General features: G+C 37.1%; 1 protein-coding gene across 1 annotated transcript in view; it reads left to right on the top strand.

Moving 5' to 3' along the window:
• Positions 1 to 22,903, top strand: part of BCKDHB (branched chain keto acid dehydrogenase E1 subunit beta) — a 110,039-nt gene that overhangs the window by 37,169 nt on the left and 49,967 nt on the right. The window contains exon 8 of the mRNA XM_040059896.2: positions 45 to 155. Coding sequence (XP_039915830.1) covers positions 45 to 155 — 111 coding nt within the window. The remainder of the gene's footprint in view (positions 1 to 44; positions 156 to 22,903) is intronic.

The following is a 22,903-nucleotide window of genomic DNA, read 5'->3' as shown; positions in this document are numbered from 1 at the left end:
TTGCATAATTTAGTTTATTTGGTTATGATACATTGCTTTTTCAGGTACATGTGATCAAAGAGGTGGCAGCAATGGCTCAAGAAAAGCTTGGTGTGTCCTGTGAAGTTATTGATCTGAGGACCATCTTACCATGGGATACAGAGACTATTTGCAAGGTAAGGAAATGATGCATATTAATTTGAAATCAACCTAGTTTTTTTAAAAAATACCTACATTTTTTTGCTTTGTTTTGTATATATTGTTCTGTATTTTTTGTTCTGTATCATAAATACAGAGTACCTGCACATTACATGGACCAGACATTTGCTTTAGCATTGAAAGAGAATTATGTTTCAGGGCTCAAAATAGTATCAGAATACATGTTCTTTACTTTCAAGCAGAGGGCATGATTTAATCAGACTTCTCCTTGAAAATTGCTTTTCCGTGATTTCTGAGTCTGTCTTCCTGACATCTTTGCTGTCTTTGGCAAAATCTTTCTTTTTTTTCTTGCTGTCTTACATAAAGTTCTTCATCTAGTTGTAGGTCTTCAACAGTGTGCCTTAGTGTCGTTTAACTATATTTTTAGAGATAAATGTTATGATTTAAGATACACGAATCCTTGGGGGAGAAAAAGCAGCATTTACTCTTCTCAGACTACCTAGCTTGGGATTCCTGGGTACCAGAAAGTCCTTTTCTTCTTTGTGGAACTCTTTGTTAAGAGAACACTTAACTGCTTCTGCTAGAGCTGAGAGTTTCCTTAAGCTGGCAAATCCACAGTCCTGCAGGACCGTGGCTAACAACTTTTTGGGTTGTAGTTCAAGCTTGGTTCACTCACTCATTTTATGCTGCTGATCAAATTACTCGGAAGATGGAGAGATCTGCAGCTTTCTCAGCTCAGGCCTAGTAACTGTAGTGTACTGAGTTAAACACAGGGATAAGAGCAGCCATAGGATTGGAAAAAGATGTGTGATTCCATCAAGTACTTTGCCTGCAGTTTCTAATTCAAGGCAATATGGTGTATCTACAGCTAACTCAGATTGTACAGATGTTTAAATAGGGCAGATCAGGCACATAACTGACTATATACTTGGAATATCTTAATTGTGTAGGCAAGTGTTTTGCTATTCTGTATTTGTTCAGTTAGGGCCTTGCTTCTGCTCAGGTAACATATAAACACATAAAGTGTGATAAAGGGAAAGATGGGCCATTGGTCGGCTACTCTATGGCAAAGCTTGTATTTCTCCTCAGTTTTATTTATCTGGGGGACTGCCAGTGGGATGGGATGGAATAGATTATGGGAGGAAAGATCCATGTTGTGCATCTGCTATTGGCAGCATTCTGCTGTCTGGTTGTAGATGTGTTACAAATTGTGTACTTATATGTGTAGCTATGAGTTGCCTCATACAAATTTGATCTTCTTAGATGAAGTGTTTTCATTTTTTGTTTGAAGTGTATTTCTTGTTGCTTGGATATACTTTCTAGCTGTAAAAGTTACTGTCATCAATATGGAGTGAAATTGAGTTACTGTCATCATTGAGTTACTGTCATCGATATGAAGTGAAATTTTGGCCATAATAAATCCTTTACAAACTCTTCTGGACAAGTGAAATGACTTTTTTTTTTTTTTTTTTTTTTTTTTTTTTTTTTTTTTTTTTTTTAGCTATTTTTTTTTCCCTACTTTGAGGATTTGAGTTGTCATTCTTTGAAAACAAAGTATCTCTTTGGAAGAGCATTAAGTCTGTTTTGTTGTGTTGGACCTGTACTGAAACACCATCAGGAAAAAATATAGTTGTGCATAGGAAGTGCAGAGCTTTAGTTGTACAATATTTTGCAAATATGTTCTTTAAATTTGGATATTCCATGAAGATTTTAAGCTCATGTTCTGTCCTGAACATCTCTAAAGATAACTGTGGCATAAATAAAAATACCATAGAATCGTTTGGGCCCAAAATGACTTTAAAGATCATGTACTCTCAACTCCCCTGCCATAGTAAGGGACATCTTCCATTAGATCAGGTTGCTCAGAGTCCCATCAAGTCTGTCCTTGAACACTTCTAGGGCTGGGGCTTCCATAACTTTTCTGGGCAGCTTGTTCAGTGCCTCACTGCCCTTGCAGTGAAGTTTTTTAATTTCCTAATAACTAATCTAAACCTACTCTCTTCTTTTTTCTTCTGTCACTACGTGCTCTTGTAGAAAGTCTCTCTTCATATGTATTGTAGGCTTCCTTCAGGTACAGGAAGGCTCCAAGTAGGCCACCCCAAAACCTTCTCTTTCCCAGGCTGAACAATCCCAATTCTTAGTGTTTCCTTGTAGGAGAGGTTCTCCATCTCTCTAAAAGATGAAACAGATGGTTCTATAGCTTTAAATCTGTTAATAAGTTTACTATTAAGAATTAAGAGAATCATTAAAAAAAAAAAAAAAAGTATAGTGCCTGTTGGCTAGGCAGTTCAGCTGTTTGTTATAATAAATACCAAACAGTAAATGTTTTTAGTTAGCATTGCTGTTGTGTTAGTTTGTCTGTATGCTGGCTGGTCTGATGGGAGAAATTTTACGTTCTCTTCTTTAGATCTTGCCTCTTTTGCTCAGCTGAAAATAATTAGTTGTTTGCATTTGTGAATTAGTTGGTTGCATTATGTAACACTGAAACTTTTTAAATTTAATTTGCATCCTGGACAGCTTTTAAGGGAATTGCTAGTGTAAACAGAAGATGGAACTACAGTTCTAGCTGCTTGCTGTAGTCTTATCCCAAGTGGAACTGCCTGTGGCAGCTGTTGCAGTTGACAGTGGCTTACAGCCTCAGTTTGCGTGATGGGACTTGTTATTCCCTTCCTGAGATGCCAATGTCCAGGTCCAAAAGAGCAGTAGAAAAGTTGGCCATTCTGGAGAAAGTTGTCAGCTGTCCATTGGTCTGCTTATGTTCTCTCTGTGGGCTCTTAAATGATAATGGAATTACTTTTACTCCAGTCCAACCAATAAGCAAATTATTTGCTGTTACAGGCAGCCCATTGCCTCTGACTATTACTTGTGGCAGCACTCATAAACATCAGGCCAGCTTTTTGTTTTCCCTTGTCTCACGTGTGTTTGAAATGCTTCCATTGTCTCTTCGTCCTGTTGGATGCAGATGATGGTGCACGTAATACGCTGTAACCTTATTGCTTTTTGCAGTGCTGGAATGCGTGGTCCATGGCTGATTGATGGGAGTCTGCGTGGTGTTGGAGACCAGGACTTCAGGTTTTGCTGTAAAAACCTATCCCTAAGTTTTACTGCTGGGAGTGGTGTCCTTTCTGATCAGTAAAGGCATTTAGTCTTAGCTGGAAATATACGCAACTTTATTTTGACAGCTGCGCTGTAGCCATGAAGAGGGATGGGCTGAAATTGTTAGAGATGAATTGCTTTGGAGATGAGCAGTAATATGTCAATCTTCACTGCAAATCTAACTCCTTGGTCTGCTTTCTGTAACTTTTTCTATACAGAAAATTTTGTCATCAAAATGCATATTTCCTAGAACTATGAGCAGTTGTACTTCACAACTGCCACCAGAGGCCTCTTCTAGTCAAGTTAAGCGTTTGTTTTGACTTTGCATTGCTCCTGTGAGCGCATTTATGAATATATGGCTTTAAGGGAAATAAACATAAAGAATAAATACAGTGAACGTAAATAAAAATTGCTCCCTAATTTTACTGATATTTTCTTTGCATTTTTAAGATTTTGACATTCTGCTCAGTTTTGAAATAGGTTAGCATTTGTCATCTGCATGAGGAGATGAGGTTACACTGGCCTGGAGCAGACTGCCATGGACTTTGAATGGATCCCAGCAGTAATTGAAACTTTTTTTGGTACAGTTCCTGGAATGGGTCAAACAGGGGCTAGATTTTTCTTTTGTTGATCTTGAAGTGTCTAAGAAGGAGAAATGAAGGTTGACCTAGTTGCAGGAGCTCATGGAGATATTCTAGAGAAAGGATATTTTCCTGAGGGTCATTAATCACGACTGCTTCAGCAGTCTGTTTTTTTCAGGAGATAAATTGGCCTCTGGAAATGTTATGGTTTAAAAGTTTGGTCTTTAAAGAAAAAGTTAGAGAAACCCTAGTTTTCCTAGAGTAAATTTAGGTGAGGCAAATTGAACTCTAATTTTGTAGCTGAGAGATGACACCTGCTGCTGACATAAAGGACATAAATAGTTGGCCTGTTTAAAAAAAATCTGACATTTTTACTAGGATAAAAGCAAAGAATCTATGTGTTTTATATACATTTCTGTACATTAAAATGCATGATCTTAATCTTTCTAAGGTCTTTCTCAAGACCAAAAAAATGGAATAGTTTGTACAAGTTGTACATGCACAGACTCCCAGTATATTAATTCTGATTGAGACATGAATCAAAAGTAAACGTGCTTTTTCTTTGCAGGATTGAAACTAAACCCAACATTAACTCCCAATATGTAGCTATATAAATCAATTTAAAAGCTTTTATTGTTATGTGTCAGAAAAGTGACACAAGCTTGTTTAAAGAGTAGGTGCTGTCGTAGCTGCTTCCTTAGGAAGTGGAACAGCAGAGGCTGTCCTTAGATTACTGAGCATCTTGACATCTTGTGTATCTATATATTTTCGAAGCACAATGTCATTGTGGTCAGTGAGAAATTTGTTAGGTCTCTTGTTTACCTTGACAGTCTTCACTGTTTTATTCACTAGGACTGGGGCATAGGTGGTATAGCAGTTCAAAGATAGATGAGCTAGCTGTCCATAGAGTTGATTTTCTTTTGTTTGTTTGTTTTTTGTTTTGTTTTTGTTTTGAGGGAGAGAATGTTTTCCCTGTGCTTATTCTAACATCAGCATCCTGCATCTGTGTGTTTTATTCATGTATGGGTGGACTGGAATCAGAAGCGATTTTTTTCTCATTATATCTTCACCTGTAAGCACAAATTAATTAACACATTAGTATGTTTCTCAACATACCCTGCTGATAAAGAAGCCTCTGCCTTGAATGCTCTGCTGACTCCCCAACTCTTGCACATGCATGTAGACATGTACATTTTGTGCAGCCATAGCAAAGATGTCAGTTCCTAATCCAGACAAATAATGCTTTTCCATTACTTGATTGATTAGCTGTGTTATTATTGAAAGACTAAGCTGCCATGAAGGACACTGCTCAGAAAACTGAAATGTGAGTTATATATGAAATACCTAAAAATTGGTTGTTATAAACCACAAAACTGTTTAAAAGCATTTTTTATCCTTTTCAGAAATGAAGTTTTCAAACAGAAGTTTTATTTCCTTCACTACACTTAACAGATTTACTTGGACACTTTGAATAGATTAGACTGTGTGGACTTTCCTGTGTATGAACTGCTGGGTGGTGTGGTATTGATTAAAAAGCCAATGGCACACTTCCCACTTCACTGGGAAACATTCAGGGTAAAATTTTGTAGTTGTAGTGGTTTTTATATTGAAAGATATGTGTTACTGGAAGTAGGAAATCTAGCTTGGGATTAAGTACTTTTAATGGATTGTGCAAGTTACTGTAATTTTTTCACCCTGAATTGAGCCAAGAATATAAATTTAAATGTTGAACTGATTAGTATCAGTCTGCCATTTTAACATTGCACATGAAAATTTGCAAATGCATATTTTTATACATTTGAATTATTTAAAAGGCAATTATTTGCCATGTACATTGATACCTAATTAATCATCTTAACTGTCTCTGAATGGTTGCTGTGTTAGTGCAAAGAAGTGTTGAAAATAGTAATTCAGAAGTCGCTTCTTTAGGACACTATGCTACAGTCAAGTGAAGGGGTGTATGCAGTTCTGAGCACTCTGTGTTGCTTTGCTCCTCTTCAGGAAGGATTCCGCACACCCCTTCATGGAGGTCAGCATAAATGCTTGTCAGGCTGCAAACGTATCTGCTGCTCTTTGGAAAGAGCAAATCTGAGCAGAAGAAAAGCAGAGTTCCACAGAGGAAACCAAGGGGTACTACAGATTGGGCAAACTCTGTGCCTGTTTTCCATCAAGGCTCTTGATGGGAGCCTTTGAGCATGTATTAAAGCAATATCCTTAATGCACAAGTGGCATTTTTGTCAGATATCATCAGTGAATAATTTTCAGTAGTACATCTTTCATGTCCTGTACTTAATAGGCAGCATGTCCTAGCAGACCTATGGGTCTACCAGCTTGTTCCATTCCTTCAAGTTTACTTCATCTATTTGGACCATGAATAAAAGGAAAATCAAGACCAGCAAAGCCTGATGTGGGTTTTTTTATGCATTAACTACACTCACCAGGCATTGAACTGTACAATTGTAACACAGGTATCCTGGGATCAGATTTATGTTTCTTGGCTATCTGTTCTTGATCTTTTGCCATTTTACATGTTGCTCCTTGGATTTCTTATTGAATAGATCTTGTACCTATAAAATGTGATTAAAGTTGTACTGCTTGCATGATGACAGTTAATTTTGTCACTGTTTCCATAAGAAACTTGTGTCTTTTGGTCTTGTAGTTTCAGGTTGCTAGAGCGTGCTGTGGACGGTTGCTTGGCTTCCAGAAGCAGAACTCTGGAGCCATTCTTGGAGGCAGACATTTTAAAGTTACAAGAATATATACATAACCATTTTAGAAACTAATTATTCATATCTTTGCTCTTCTATGTTTTAAGAAGGCTTTGAATTGAAGCCTTGGTTTTTTGTTCCCATGCATCTTTTTTTTTCCAGGGAAGTACCTCAGTGCCAAGGTGTTTGTGTATATATAGTTGTTTTCTCCTTTCTCCCTCCCAACATAAAAAGAGTTCTCAGTCATTCTGTCTATGTATTGACAAATGATACTTGAGAAAGAATCCAATTGACCCGTGATGTAAGCTTAAGATTATGCAATTAATTCTTTTTTTCCATTCGATTCATACGTGAGGTATTTATTCACTTGCCTAAGCAATGCTCTGTTTAAACTGTAGTCACATTACTTGGATCAGCAGTGAAGTGTGCTCTGAGTTGGAACTGTGCTTTTGTTTGTGTCTTGTAGCTTAAGACTTGCTGCAAATGTTTACAGAGAATGCTAATCAAACTTTACAGATGAGAAAAAGAGGAAATGGTAATTTAATACCACTTGGTTACTGAATAATGCTTGTGCTATAAATGTGCATAATGATTTCTCCATCCAGCTAAAACCCCCCATATTGCCAGTTTTAATAGTTCCTTGATCTGCACATGACAAAGCTGTAAAATCACTCTTTTGGCATGTGGTCAAACATTACCAGTAAGTACTAATCTATACAATATTATCACATCTGGCACTTGTGGTATATTTACTGACATGCTACCTAGACTTTGAAATTTACAACAGTGCTGTCTTTGGAAGCTTACAGATTTCTTAAGGAAGAAGGACTTAAATGGTTTTGCTGTGACAGGGGAATCAGTTTTGAATTTGAAGAGCAAGTGGCATCTATTTTTCATTTGCCATTAAACTGGTATGTTAGATTTGTATTAAAGGGAAAAGTTGATTTATTAAAACTCTTTCAAAGTTTTAAAAAAAATTCTCTTAAAATTTTCAGTTTTTAAATTAAATTTAAAAGATGTGTGTTTTCTGCTTCTTCTTACAGGGAAAATGGTGTTGAGAAAAAAAAATGGGTTATTAAGCTTGGCAGTTTTTCATGTGTTAGTATGGAACTGTTTGCAATATGATGGGAACAATTGTTGCACTTTAACAAGCCCATGGAAACAATTAATTTCTGATTACCAGCTGTGGTGTTTTGCTGACATTAGAGAACTGTCTTGATACAGTCATTTTTTTGGCTAGGAGTTCAGTGTTGTTTTAAATAACACATTGACTAGGGGAAGATGTGATTTTTAGATCTTAAAACACTGTCAGCAGTTTGTGTTGATACAGTTTTATTTTCCAGTGAAAGAAAATAAACCTTTCAGAGTAATCTGTACATAATTAGTCACTTGGAAATTGTTCTTTCTACTGGATAATCAAAATGTATTTGAAGTAGTTAATGCATATATTACTGAGTATGTATGTGTCTAGATTTAAAGTATCATCTTGATTATCTAGACATTTAAGTATCATCAGGATTGATCTATATTGAAGTCAAACCTGAAAGATCTTGGCTGTTATATATAATTGCGTAGGTGCAATACTGAAATGTTGCAAAATGTAGGGATATTTTAGAGCAATTACTTAGGGTAATTGAAAAGCTTATATATGGACCCTTTCTCATTTCAGAAATAACTTAGTAACACACTAGAATTTGCTTAATAGAAAAGATAAATTTGGCTATGTATTTTTTTTCTCTGTGACTTCAGTAATTCTCACATATTTAGTAAAATTGTAACTTGCTCAAGTCATCACTGTTAATTTTCTGACCTGTTCCACACTGGAATAAAATACCTTTTTTTTTCTCAGTATTGGGAAAAGGTCAAAATAAAGGTGTGTAGAAGACTCACAGTCCCCCTCTCTCCTGTATTAATTTAGTATTTATTTCATTATCACCCAAAGAAATACAGAACTGACACAACTGAGCAGCCGATGATTCAGCAAAGTACAGAGGAAATTGGTGATGTGATGAAGTTTTGAGCCTTCACCATCTGTGTTCTAAAGAAATAAAATATGTCTTGGTAATGCAGAAATGCTGATCTTTAAATAAATAAGAAACTCTGAGCAATTTAAAATTACATAATTTAGAGGCTCAGTGGTTTCATGAGTAAACATCATTAGAAATATTGAAGTAGAAAGGAAAAATTTGTGATTGACACTAGTCAAGTGCCTTACAGATCCTTTAAGATATTTGTGAAACTACTCAATTTCTTTATGCTGTGATCTTGCCTTTTATAGATTTTGTATTAATCCTTCATTTTTCTAGTGTTGCCTGAGATAAATATATTAATTATTTAGGGCTTCCAGTAATTTTTAAAGTTTTAGGTCTTTTGTATAATTTTCTTCAAAGCACCACATACAGACCCTTAGTCCCCTTTTCCAGTTTTCTAATTTATCATGCTAACTGTTAAACTTTTGCTTAACCAGTTCCCCTTTGGGGAAGATAAGTGACAACAAAGACTAAGCAACAGTCTTTCTCTAAAATGATTACATTCCACTCAAGAAAAATTTACCCAAGAAATTTAGAAACTCTGATAAACTTGCTTCTGAAAAACTTTTTGCAAACAGAGCTCTAAAGAATATCAGAGAACACAGAATGTGTTGTGGGGCAGTAAGCTGCTGAGCTTCTGTGAGAAGTGGTGTGCAGCAAGTCCGTAAGCAAATGTTGCTCAGAGTAAAAAAAAAAAAAAACTGAGAAAACTAGTAAACAACCACATGCTCTTTGCTGCTTACAGTGCTGGGTGATTGGTCCTCCCTCTGGCCCTTCCCCTAGTGAACTGAGGATTTTAGAGACCCTTAACAGAACTACAGCTCTGCAAATTACTGCTTTCAAAAAATGAATTGACATTCTGGTCATATATAGTTTTGCTCTGTTGACAAGCTTGGTTATGCTTCTTTGATTGTCATGCTTTTGGATGTACAAACTCCTTGGCATTTCCATGGATCTGTGTTTAATGCCTTCTCTCTCTGGTTCCTGCATATATAGAGAGTGTAAAGGAGGAGATCTCTACAGGCATTTCAGTGATTACAGGGATGCAGCATTAATTCCAGACTGGGAATGAGTGTTATTCTATAGTATTGCATTTGGAAATTAAAGTTTCAAGACAGGAAGTTCTCATTTATGTCTTGTATGATTCTTACAGAAACATCATGGTTTTTCTGTCTGTATCCCGTCTGCCATCAAATATAAAAACTGCCTTAGCGATTTGGGAGAAAAGTATTCATGTGACACATAGTGTAAGACTGACATTTCAAAATGTTTAGAGGAAAGACTGTCTCAGATACGCAAAGAGTACAAAATAAGCAGACAGGAGGGAACAAAGACTATTATTCAGCAGTATTCAGAACTCCACCATGAATGAGTTACAGGTTTTGAATATTTATTCTGTCATGTACAAAGATGCCTGCTGTCTTTTAGTTGATAAGCATGTAAAGGGTTCAGTGTCTTTTAAGCTGCTGATCTAAGTGAAAAATGCAAATGCCTGTGTATCATGTTGAACAGAAGAATCCAAATAGTCATTTCTTTGAGGAGTATACACCAAATAGATAAGGGATATTTGCAAACTCTTATTGCTGATAATTTTCTCATGCTGTGGACTCATTTTAATGCTGTAATGTGATCAGTGATCAATGGAAAAAAAATTATATCAGGCTGTTTTTCCCAGATTATTTTCACAGTTTTTTCAGCTCACTAAGAGAGGCTATTTAAAAATAAAATTCCTTGGTCTGTAGATAGAATTACTTTTGTGTACCTTTTAAAATTACCATAGATACTGATTCTTGGGCTAACATTTTAAAAGGTTCAGTGCAGTGATTAAATGAAGCTCTGTTGTGTGTCAAGAAGTATCTGTCTCAAATACGAGGCTTGATTCGGTGTTTGTCACTAAGGAGACTTCCATTGAGATCAGTGGCAAATGCATATATTTTGTGACAGTTTCTGTGTATGCTAATGTTTCATTGTCCTGTGCTAACCCATCAAATGTCATTGCCTTACTGTTGCTCTCAGTAGCCAAAAGACCATTAAACTTTATGGAAATGAATAATTGGGGAATGACTTTGGTTGAGTACAAGTAGCACTAAACGGCATATGATTCACCTTAGTAATGTTTTTGAGCATTGGAAGAAGTTCTTATTTTACTGTAATCTAATCTTTTTATTAGTTTTAGCTTGGATATGGAAGTCGTGTGGAACATGCTGGAAGATTATAATAATGGCATTTGCTAGAAAATAGAATCATAGTTTCTAAAATACAAGTCTATCTATTAGAGGAAAAACTGCTGAATATTAACCTTTGTTTATATGATACAGTGTCAGACTTTTTGTTACATGCAATTGGTCCAGAAAACAGGAATGATAAAGTCTGCAAATTTATATAGACTTGAGTCATCATGTGATCATATTCAATTGATATGGAGAAGTAATGTTTTACCTTTATCCCAAGCACTGCAGCTGTAGTCCCTGTTCTGAGAAAAAAGAAATTATATCCAAATTACTAGCTTCAGTGACTGTGTCTGGTTCCGTCCCGCACCGGGCGGGAGATGACCTCTGGCTAGCTCGAGTCAACACAGCCACAGAATGGTCCCGGTTTGTTTCGGCTTCTCGGCTTAGCAGCTGGACCCCAAAAGTGTTGTGACAGCAACAGCAGCAGAAGAGAAAAGGCTGGCTCTCAGCCACAAGACAACAAATCAGGGGATTCAGGGGGTAACAAGGTGTGCCCACCCCCAAGCCTTGGACCACTAAAATCCACAGCTAAGGGAATTCCCCCCAGGGGGCCTATCACCTGAAGCCCTCTCCCTGAGATTTCGCAGCCTGGGAGGGCTCCTCAAAGTGATAGACAGGCTGCCCCAGAGAGGGGGGTGGGAGGACTGACACAAAACACCTTGTTATACAGACAACACAAAAAGGGTTACAACATTGGGGATACAGTGAAATGAACCATAACATAAACTTCTTATAAAAACCTAATAAAACAGTTCTGCACCACCACAAGTGACAGACATCAAAAAGGTTAAATTAATTGTTATAAAAGCAACAGAGTTATTACTTAAATAGAAAACAGCTATTGTTTTATGGTATTTTTATGGAAATTTAAATTAAGAAATTATGAGCAAATTACTGAGGGATAACTCTGTATTGATGATTTAGAAATCCTAATGGCATAGTAGGACTGTTCCATGAAACAGAAGCCTGAAAAATCCCCAGAGAGCTCTCAGATATGTGTTCCATGGATTTTGCATTTGGCCTTACCATCTTTTCCCTTCCCATACAATGCTGTGAAAGCACAGAAATGAATTTATTCCTTTACTTCGGATGACAGCATTATGATAAAGAATGAAAAATAATTACTGCATGAGGGGTGAAGCCTTTTTTTCTATGAATTTATGTCCCATATTTCCTGCCTTCCACCATTCCATGTCCTCCATTTACCTACATTAAGATGCTCTGCTCTTTTCTAAAATGGATGGCTAGACTAAAAGCAACAGGGCCAATTTATTGGTGCTTACTGGCTGCTGCTGAAAGAGCTGTGAGAGATAGTGTTAAATGCAGCTAGTCTTTCATGAGGTTACAAAGTTAGCAAGAGTACTGATCTTCCTCATAGCGACTGATTTTTACCAAGCTTTCAGGAACTTAATATTTTTAAGACTTGTATTTGGCTGCAAAATGTCTATCAGGACACTGACAAATGGACAGAAAAATGAGATCATGTTTCAGGACCCTCATTTTCTTGGCTGACAGGCTGAAAATTAATATATATCCTGAAAATGACTATTCCTTCTTCTGTAAGTTGAAGTAAGTCAGATATGGAGAGAGTGAAACTTATTTAAAAAAACCCAAAACAATGGAGATTGTAGAAGAAATAGGAGAAAGAAATGAGGGTTACGGAGATGGTCTGAATGAAGAGATCACAAAAGATATAGAATAAGACAAAATATGATGCTGAAAGAATGAAAGGAGAAGGTGAAATGGTTGTTACTTTGGAAAAATAAATGGGAAATAATACAGAAAAATACAGAAAGAATAAGAAGAACCTAAACAAGGATACAGTAATTTTTATAGCCTAGGTTTTCAAGATACTTGGCACAAAGTTCTGTAATAATCTGTTATTCAAATAGTTACCACGTCTATTACTTTACCTGCTAATGCTTGTTTTTGAAAAGGGCAGAGATGGCCCAGCTCTCATTTTCAGACATCTACTTGATCATCCCGGTCTACTTCATATTTTTATTTAATTATTTAGTGATTATTTTGCTCAGATCTTTCTCTTATATTGCCTTGTGCTTTCCCGTATGGTCCAGGTTACTTATTCAGATACTATAGGTTCAATCTCTGCAGTTGAATTCAGCTGTCTGTGATGAACTTTATGAATTTGTGCTATCAGAACTGAAGGTAATTTAGGAAATAGGAATGAAGCAGATGCTGGATGCATAGATGCTGAAGCTCCCACTTCTTTGGGACATTTGGTGAAACAAAGTCCCGCTGCTGGCCTGGTCTTGCTACAATTCCCAGTATGAAGCAGAGTGAAAAACAAACGAGGGCTATGACACAAGTGGTACTGCCAGCACTTGTCTCAGTTCCTTTCTCCATACCTTCCAAAATCTGGATATTTTCTTTCTAGAAATTGGCATCTCTCTTGCCTTGGCCTTTCCTTTTTTCTTGCTGTTCTTCATTGACATTCCTGCATTTTTCATTTTCCAGAATTAATGTTTTTCTTCTGTCTGTTCTGCCTTCAAGTTCTTCTATTCTCACAGTCTTCATCTACAAATTTAAGAAACATCACTTTTATTTTAATCTTTCTTTTTGGATCAAAGCAGTTTTTTTTGCTGGGACACTAACTATTGTTTGTCCTATATGGTTATTTGAACTGTGTTAAAAGCTACTGAGCAATTTAGTGGGGGAAAATGAAAGTATTGTTGTCTTCAGCAATAAAATTTCAGTCTGTTTTACTTACTTTATTGGTGACCTGATGCTGTTTTTCTCTTTTCTTTTAGGAACAGTTGCTGACTTTTTTCAAGTTCTCCAAACCTATAGTTCAGTAAAATTATTCTGAGGAGACCTGTTATGTGGGTCGTATCTGGCAGAATAGTGTTTTGCTTCTGGATGAATACTGCCAAGATTTGTTCCAGACAGTGTTTTTGTGTGTGTATTGGAGTGTGAGTGTGGCAATGAATTAGCTGGCCCGTTCTTAGATCCTCTAGAATAACTGGAGAAGTTCTCTATCTGGTGTTCTTCACAGAAAGCATAGTACAATATTTGGATTAATAGAGGATTTATGGATCTTATAAATCACTGGATTGTCCATGGGAGGCCTTTAAGAATTTCCCAGGGTCCCATCTGTTTTTCAAGAATAAAAGAATAACTGAGGCACTGTTCATCCTCTTGTTTTATAATTTGGCTTCACTGTCTGACTTTTTGATGTGACTCTACTTGAGAATCAGAGCACCTAGAAGAGCAAGGGTACTGAACAGAGAAAATGGTGGTGATTGTGAGAAAGGGAGATAGATAAAGCTAGCTAGATGCTCTTAGTGTGTCAGGGATTTAGGTACCTTCATAGTGCTGATAGATCCCTCTAAGATTTTGGGACTTTCATCTTACGGAATGTGGGTGTTTTCCGTGCCTTTTTGGCTGTAGAAGACTGCAGTCTTTCCTTAAATGTTATCTTGGAGAAACCTCAAAAACACTCAGACTTAAAAGCTTGGATTTTATTTTCTAAAAAAATGTATTATAGTGAAAAGAATATGTAATATCTATTACAGCCTGATTATTCTGGGAATTTGAGGGACAGATGAAATTTTCAAAACCTGCGAATATTAATAAACAATATACATGTAATTTCTGAAAGGCAAGAGGAGGGCTAGCTAATCTCAAATTTTAATTTATTAATAGACTTAAAACCTTTAACGTCTAAAATAAGTGCTGGATTTGAACATGAGTATAGAAAAACTGAAGAAGCAAGTTAATTTCTGAAGACACTAATTTGTATGTTTAACAATTAATTAAAACTCAGAAAAGGACTTATCTCCATGGAATGTCATATGAATGTGGCGATACCACACAGACTTGTAGGGTGTTTTATAATGTGTCCATGAAGATTTTTGGGATGAAAAGGATCTCTTTAGTGTAAAGGATTTCTTTGGTGCAGTATTGTTCATCTGTATTTCCTGAGACTTCCTAATTTCGCTCCTGTAAAGAAGAAATTAAAAGGTATAGAGTATGGAGGAAGGACAGGTCTATCCATGGTGTTTTATTCACACTGGTGAAGCTTGGAAGTTGCTGTAAAAGTTCCTGTTTTCTGAAACCTTTGCAATTAAACTTTATGTTTTAGGCTATACATAAAGGATTGTTTGAATAGATGTATTTAATTGTGGTCGAGTAGGCAAATATAGTTCAAAGTACTGAGGAGTGAGGAGTTACCAGTCCAGTGGATTCATGAATATTTTCACAAAGTTTACTTGCCATCATACTTTAAATATCTATTTAAGGAATCTGCTCACAGTTACTGCTAGAACACAGTGACTGGGAGATCTAGAGGCATTTGGTTAGAAGTTGTTTTTTTAATATTCATGCTACGTATTTCAGTAGTGTTAGCAGATTGTATATGGAGTCCTCAGAAGTAAACATACTTTTCCACCAAATGTATATTAAAATTATTAATTGTTACTATTAAGGAGAGCTTCCAGTGCCAGAAAGTAAATGAGGCGTGAAGAGGTGGAGGAAAAGAATGCAATAAAATCAGTGTAGTGTATATCAAGGGACAAGAATGAGCCAGATGGGTTTTATTTTCAAATGTACTTTTGAATTCTGCATCGGTTTTCTTCCCTAACCAATTCAGTCTAGTGTGTTTGTAGCAATTTGTCTTAAGGATGTCAAAAAGCCATGCTATGGAATTCCAGAAGTACATTTTCTTTGCCCATGTCTTGATGAAGTTGATGAATGTGTTCTTAAATACTTTTAAGTTAAGCAGGAGTATCTGTACAAAATATAAATTTTCTCCACTGTCCTCACAATCCATGACCATTATTATCACCTGTTGTTTTCTCAGCAATTGTCTGCTTCAGGGTGCGTAGAATGATGTCATGAAATTATTACAAGTGGGTTTGTAGCAGTGTCGTATTACAAGAGTAAGTTTACTGAAAGGCATTGGGGAGTTAGTCACAACTTGATAGAATATTAGTCCTTTTAGTCTACTTTAACCCTTTTCTATTAAAAATTATATCAAGCAGCCCACACTGTATTGAGTTGCACCCAGCTGTGTCATGCCTCATTTCTCTTTTCACGGTCTCAGCTATTTAAATTGCAAGTTCTTTGGAGAGGAATTCTCTGCTACTCTTTATATGCTGCTCTACACACTGGGGGTCTGTCTTTGGTTCTTGGCTTTGCAGGAAGCTTATAAATCTCTGTGTTGATCATCTCAGCCAAATGCTGACAATATTGTGTAGGATATAAAAGCAAAAACTGTTTTATCATCATCTTACTGCTTCTTAGGATGTTCTACCTAGCCCTGTAGCAATCCCATTTGGTTTTGACTGCAATTTTTAAAATTTCCCATGCTACTTTGCATTATTCCTGTACTGCTTTTAATTTTTCTTTATCTCTGCACCATCTTTACACTACAGCATTGTTCTTGGTGCTGTGCAGTAGGAATCCACATTAGTATTTCAGAATTTTTGGCATTTATAGTGTAAAATGATACATACAGGAATATTAAAATCTTGGTATGTCGTGTCAGTAAATTTTATGGTTGTGTTAACATTTCTCTGCAATATGTTTCATATGTGCATCCCTGCTCTGGTCACACTAGTTTTTTATGATCTATTTCTGCTATACATACAACTGTGGAAAAGATCCGTCCTGATGTGGATTTCAGTATGCTACATCAGCATAACAACAGAAACTCTGCCTCTGGGCTCCACTGCAAGGAGCCTGGCTCTGTCTTGTTTGCACCCTCCCTTTGGGAATGTAGATACATCAATGAAGTCCCCTCATCCCAGTCCCTTAATTATTTTTGTGGCCCTCCGTTGGATTCTTCAGTATGCCCATGTCTCTCTTACTGAGGAGTGCAGAACCGGGTGCAGCATTTCAGTTGTGGCCTCACCAATGCTGAGCAGAGGGGCAGCATCACCTCCCTTGTCTGGCTGCCAGCACTCCTCCAAATGTAGCCCAGGATACCAATTGCCTTCTTTGCTACAGCGACACATTTCTGGCTCATGGTCAATGTGGTGGCCATCAGGACACCCATCTCCCTTTCTTGCCAGGCTGCTTTCCAGCTGTGCAGCCCCCAGCATGCACAGGTGCCTGGAGTTGTTCCTCCCCAAGGGCAGGACTTGGCGCTTCCCTTTTTTGACCTCCATGAGGTTCCTGTCAGCCTGTCCAGGTCTCTCCAGATGGCAGCACAGCTCCTTTGGCCCATCAGCTGCTCCTCCCAGTTTGGTGTCATCTGCAACTCTATTAAGGCTATAGTCTACCCCATTATTCAGATGCAACTGCAGATTTGTCCAAGAAGAGAACAGTAATAATATTTTCTAAATAATGATGTAGAATGCAGATCTGAAAATGTGTATTGAGATTGCTAGAGTGCTCCCAGCTGTGGGTCATCTTACTGACAGCACTCAGACTGCTCACAGGTGCATGTCTTCTGCTTCAGTGAGCACTTGGTTGCCTTTTTGTGATCAAATTTAAGAAAGTGTTATGTATTTCGTGAAAGAATTATCAGTAAATGCTTTTAAGCTGTTTTTGATAGAGCTAGTGTTCTTCACCCAAGCTGAAAGTTTTGCATGATTTCTGAATGTATTAATGAGATAAGGAAAAGTAAGCATGGCCTTGCTAAAGCTAAATCTGTGATGAGTATCTGGATCTGTGGACGAGGGATGAGCAATGAATGACACCTTGACTGCAAGAAAGCTTCTGATAATCTCAGAATACTCCTGTATCCAGTGAACAGCTCTGGTCCAGTGGACAGCTGGAGAGGAAAAATACTGTTTGTTTGCTTGCACAGTCATGGTTAATGGGTAGAGTACAGTATTCTACCGGGAAGTCAGTGACAAGCAAGGACTGCAGGGATCTGTACTAAGGCCTGTCCTCCCTCCCTTCCTTCATCCATGCTGCTGTTAGCATCATCTGCCTCTGCCTTTGCACTGTCAAAAATATAACCCAGCTTCTCCCTGAGCTCCAAATTGTTTTCTTGTTGCTTCGACTTCCTTTGAGCTCTCAAGAGGATTTTCCTTCAACTATATATTGCTAATACTAGGGAGTTGGTAAAAGAAGCAGCCAGGTAGAAGCACAGTTGGACTGATTCTTTAGGAGAGAACAGATTTAAAGGGGCTATGTAAAATGAACTTCAGTTTCTTTTTTTGAGCTTTGCTCCTTATTAGACATCAATATTCAAATGCATAGTATTCATTTTCCAGGAGCTGAGTAGACAGCATGGCAGCTGTCTACAGCATACTACACTTGTGTACATGGTTTGATAATTTCTTTGACGAAACATTAATCATTTGGTTTCAAGTCTTACTGGGCAGTAAACACTTTTCTAATACTTCTCTTAATATTCCTACACTTTTGTCCATTGCAATAATACTTGCAGTTGTAATACATCATACTTTTAGATCTTTGTTGATTTTCTCTAATATCTGGTCTTTTATTGTGATTTGAAATAACTGGAAAGGAGGTTAGGCTGAAAAATTCTGGGGTTTTGTGTGGTGTGTTTTTTGTTTGGTTGTTTTTTGGGGGAGGGGGTATTGTGGGTTTTGTTTGCTTTCATCCTTTGCTCCAGAGAAAGCAGGTAAAGGTGTAGGGACAGTGTCAGAGGGGTGTGTATAGCAGGACAGCCTCTCTTGCCCCTCTTGATATGTGAAGGTCACACATTGTGTGCAGCATTAGTGGATGACTGACTATTCTCTGTTCTTTCCCTTGTCACAGTTTCCTGTTAGTGTTGTGTTCTTCTATGTTTTGCTTCTCCTTGATAGAAACCAGAATCAAAGTGTCTTCATCTTTGTGCTCTTTGCAGTCTGGGAACCGTTAAGGATCTGCTTGTCATCATTCTTGACGTGTAAATTACTTATCACAGATCCTTTTGCTTTGGGGAAGCTCATTCTGTGCTTCCAAAGCTGGCAGTAGGTCTAAGCCTGTCCCAGCAACTTTGACTGTGCCATCTGCAGTCAATGAATTCCAGACTTGTAGGTCAGAAAGCACAGGTCTTGGTTGCATCAGCTGAAAAAGCAGACAGGAGTGGATTAGAAGTCTCATTTTTTGTTAAGGAGTAACAGGAAGACTAAGATTTGTGCTGTGCTAATGTGGGTCAGTTCTACTTGGCAACTGTTTAGCTGTTTGTCTCAAGCTAGAAAGGTGATGAACTTGTTTTCCATTCCCTGCTGTTAATCACCGTACTCATCTATTACAGAATTGCATATGTTTTTTTCATTTTATTGTTTGAAAAGTTTTGGTTAAAGATTTTTGCCCAATGGCCTTCCTAAGTGATGTAATAAAAATGACTCTTTTTCTTTCCAAGTAGCTTTATCTTTGATCTTCATAGATTGTTGTCAGTGTTAGGCTAGGATTCTCTGCTATACAATTGCAATAATGTGATAATGTTTGTTATATTTACCAGAATCTTAACAGAAGGAGGGTAAGGCTAACTGCCTTGTTACCAGTAGTTGAGAAGTCTCATTCATGCTTTGGGCTGTTGAGCTGATGAAATAATGTTTTTTCATGTCATTTGTTTATCTTGAAATTGTCTTGGTTTTACTGAAAAATGACTCAATGAGTTTCAATCAACTTTTAGAAGCATAGTATAGACACTGTGATATAGAGTACATCTCTCATTTTCTTTCTCTGGAAATCTAGTTCTGTTGAAACCCACAGCAAATGATGTTATTTTGTGTTCTAGTTTCATTTTTTTCTTCAGTTAAGAACTGTTTTTTGTTGGTTGGAACTTTAAACAGGGCATACTTTTCCTTGCTTTTCCTTCTTCTAGGAGAAGGCACTCTGGGGCAACTATATGGCTATAATTTGCAAACTAGAACATGATTGTTAGGAAGCTGCAGGGTATTTTTGTGTCCAGGCTATTAGGGACAAAAATAGATACAAACTGTTCCCCTTCCCTTCTATTCCTTCTCTTAGGACCCTGGGAAAAAAAAAAAAAAAAAAAAAAAAAAAGGTGCTTGAGGATCTGTTTGGTTTTCCAGAGATCCCAAAAATCCAGTTGGTTTTGTCCTTAGGGTTGTCTGGAAAGTGGGGATGGAATAACTGCATTTGCTAAGACTGTCAGTGTATCACATGCACAGACAATTCATTGTAGTTGGGATATGTCATCCTGTGAATCTGCATGTGCTAAGTGAATGTAATCCTCAGTGATTTATCTGGCAGATTATGGTACATATTTCTTTGTGGGAAGTGCTGAATAGAAGTCTGGGATCTTATTTCTGTCCCTATGCTTGTAGTGTTCAGTACCAAGAATGCTGCTATGCAATTTGTTATTGAAACATTAAAGGGAAGATAGAAGTAATGGGTTGGGGAAAGTATCCTCCCTCAGGTTTTATATTTTCCAAGCACAAATTCATTAAAGCTGATCTAAAAATGAAAAAGGAAAATGTTTTGCAAGATATTTATTGGAACTTCACCAAGTATTTTTTTAAAGCTCCCATATTCTGATTCTTTTTATAAAAGCACATATCAATTAATGTTAATTTTTATACAGTTTTATAATTGCTTCATACATGCTCAGCACAAAATGGGATCCAATTAAAAATACAATTTCAGTACTTTTGCCAGCTTTTAAAAAATTATTGTGGCAAGCTAGTTTTTCGATTATGCAGGAAATTTTTATAGTCTCTAAAGAACACAATCAGAAGTATGCAAAAATAAAAAGGGGAAAATGAACATAAACCCCCCTCCTTTTCTGTAAGAGATGGAAAATCTTTTATATCTGAGAACAGAATTTTCTTCCTAAAGAAAATACTGAGTTTGCTATTGTGACTAAATAAGAGCTATTTATAAGAAAAGTTTGATAATTTCTCTAAAGGCAGTGTCTGTGTTAGTGAAGCAGCTGGTTACACTGGGACTTGTGGTGCTGCTATATGTGGAGAGCAGTAGTGTTAAATGTGGTATAGCATCAAGTTCATTTTGGTTGGCTGCTTTCTCCTGAAAAGGGCAGGATATGTTACTGGTAGTGTCAGAACTTGGATTTCAAAGTGCTTGGAAGTGCCAGGATTGTGTTGCTTTCTTCTGTCATCAGTGCCTGTAGGAGAGGAGAAAACATCCAACACAATGAATTGAGAGTTGAGCAGAAAAGTGATTATAGAAACTCTTGGATCGAGAGTGTGGTCAAGGAGGTTGAAAACAATTTGCTGAACTGCTTCACTATAAAAGCACTGGGTTGCATCTCAGAAAACCTTCAGAGTGCACCCTGAAAACATTGTTTTGCGAAGGCATTAGGTTTTTTTACATTTTCTTGTCAGAGCAATCGGTCTGTTAGCCTTCTGCTCTGATGCACAGTCAGTCATTATTCTTGTGAATGACATCAATGTAGAACAGCCATGACAATGAAATTGAGGCGGAAAAGTATAGTCACTATTGATTTCTGGTTTTGTTTTGGAGGTAACTTAATAGTTTGAAGCCCTAGAATCTCTTCTCTAATGACTGCATATAGCAGAGGTGACATTAGTGTGCCATAACCTGGGTCTCTGCTGCCTTCCAGAAGGAGAGAGCGCTTGCTGAAGCTTTTACTGTGCAAATCTTGATGTGCCTTCCATCTCTAAATCTATCTCTGAAGTGATGTTTGCTGCTCTGTGCTATCTGTACAGCATAAATCAGATTGTCCCCTTCAGCTGACTTTGCAAGTAGCCCTCTCGGTGTTGAGGAAATGTCAGGGATGACCTAAGAAAAAGAGCTTCCGGACAGGGTAGGACCTCTCCCTTTTGGAAGCCCAGGGTTGTGTCATCTGAACTTGGTTGTGACAGCTCAGAGTGATCATGATACAAAGAGAACCATGCTTTCTAAGTGCCTGGGTGTTGTCTCTGACTTCCCTTTATGGTCTGTTACTAAAGATGGCAAAAAAAAAATAAATATAAATCAATCTTCATTTAATTTGAGACATGATAAACATACAGAATCTCTTGGTGCCCTCTGAAGTATATGTGGACTTTAAAGATCAGCAAGCAAGAGCTTCTAGTTGTAAAGAAGGAACATTTTTATCAGTGCTAATCTCTTAAACCATACCACATTTTTTGAAGATATATTTTCAAAAGTCCTCTTCATGAGCTGCAGAATGTGCATGCATTTCAAAATTATATTTTTTTTTACTTAGGCAAGAAAAAGTTTGAAGACTGTGGTTTTGGAAGACAGAATGAGGATGTTAAGGAAATGGGGGAGAATCAATTCCTTACAGAAATACAAGTGTTTGGTTGTGAGGGGACAAAATACATTGTTCTTTGAAAGGCCATCCTTTTCTCTACCTAATCCAGACTAATAAAACCATTCCATCTGTCCACCTTCAGAAAACGTGGTAAAACGGTAGGATTCTGTGCTGGCGAGTTTACTACACTGCAAATTTAGCCACTGTTTTCTCCAGTTTTATGCAGTGGTGCTTCCTATGAAGTTTGAAGGTTGAGAACCCCATTACCTGATGTTACTGAGCTGCATTTATTTGTACTCTAAATGCTCTTCTGAATATTGGGCTTTGGTTGTCCTGGAGGTTGAATGATCACCTTGTCTAAATTAACAGGGACTAATATTTTGCCATAGATTTAAAAAACAAAATTAATGTCTTATAGAAGAGCAATGACACCTGCAAATAATCATTAACCATGTCTGCTATGCCCTGTAGATTGTAGAGCAGCTAGTTTTGAAATTGGTGCTTTTACCTGAATAAGTATTTTGCTTCCAGGAAATAAGTTTATATTTTCCTTTGAAGATACAGAAATTAAATTTTAGCTATTCTACAACACTATGAATGTATTTGCCAGGCTTTGTTCAAAGCTATGTGGACCTAAATATTTTTTCATTATAATAGATATTTAAAAATTGTGTCTAGAAGAATCCCATCTGTTGTTATTGACTGCTGTTATTTCTGTATTGTGCTGTCATATGTAAGATAGAAAAAACAATGTCATAATTGAAATTAAGAGGGTATACAAAGACTGCAATATCTTTGCAGTATGTTTGCTAACTAAATGTATCTCTTGACCAGGAATTTCTTAGTCTGATACCTTATGGATCAGTTTTTCCATAAAAAACCACTACTAAATCAATTGGGGAGAATAATCTGTAAGCTCAAAAGACACTATCAAGAAGGAAGCAGCTATTCAAAAATAATTAGAAATACATGATCAACAGTTCAGCGTTGT

This window comes from Hirundo rustica, chromosome 3, assembly GCF_015227805.2.
Source record: "Hirundo rustica isolate bHirRus1 chromosome 3, bHirRus1.pri.v3, whole genome shotgun sequence".
NCBI lineage: Eukaryota > Metazoa > Chordata > Aves > Passeriformes > Hirundinidae > Hirundo > Hirundo rustica.
This window is presented reverse-complemented; position numbering and strand designations above follow the sequence as displayed.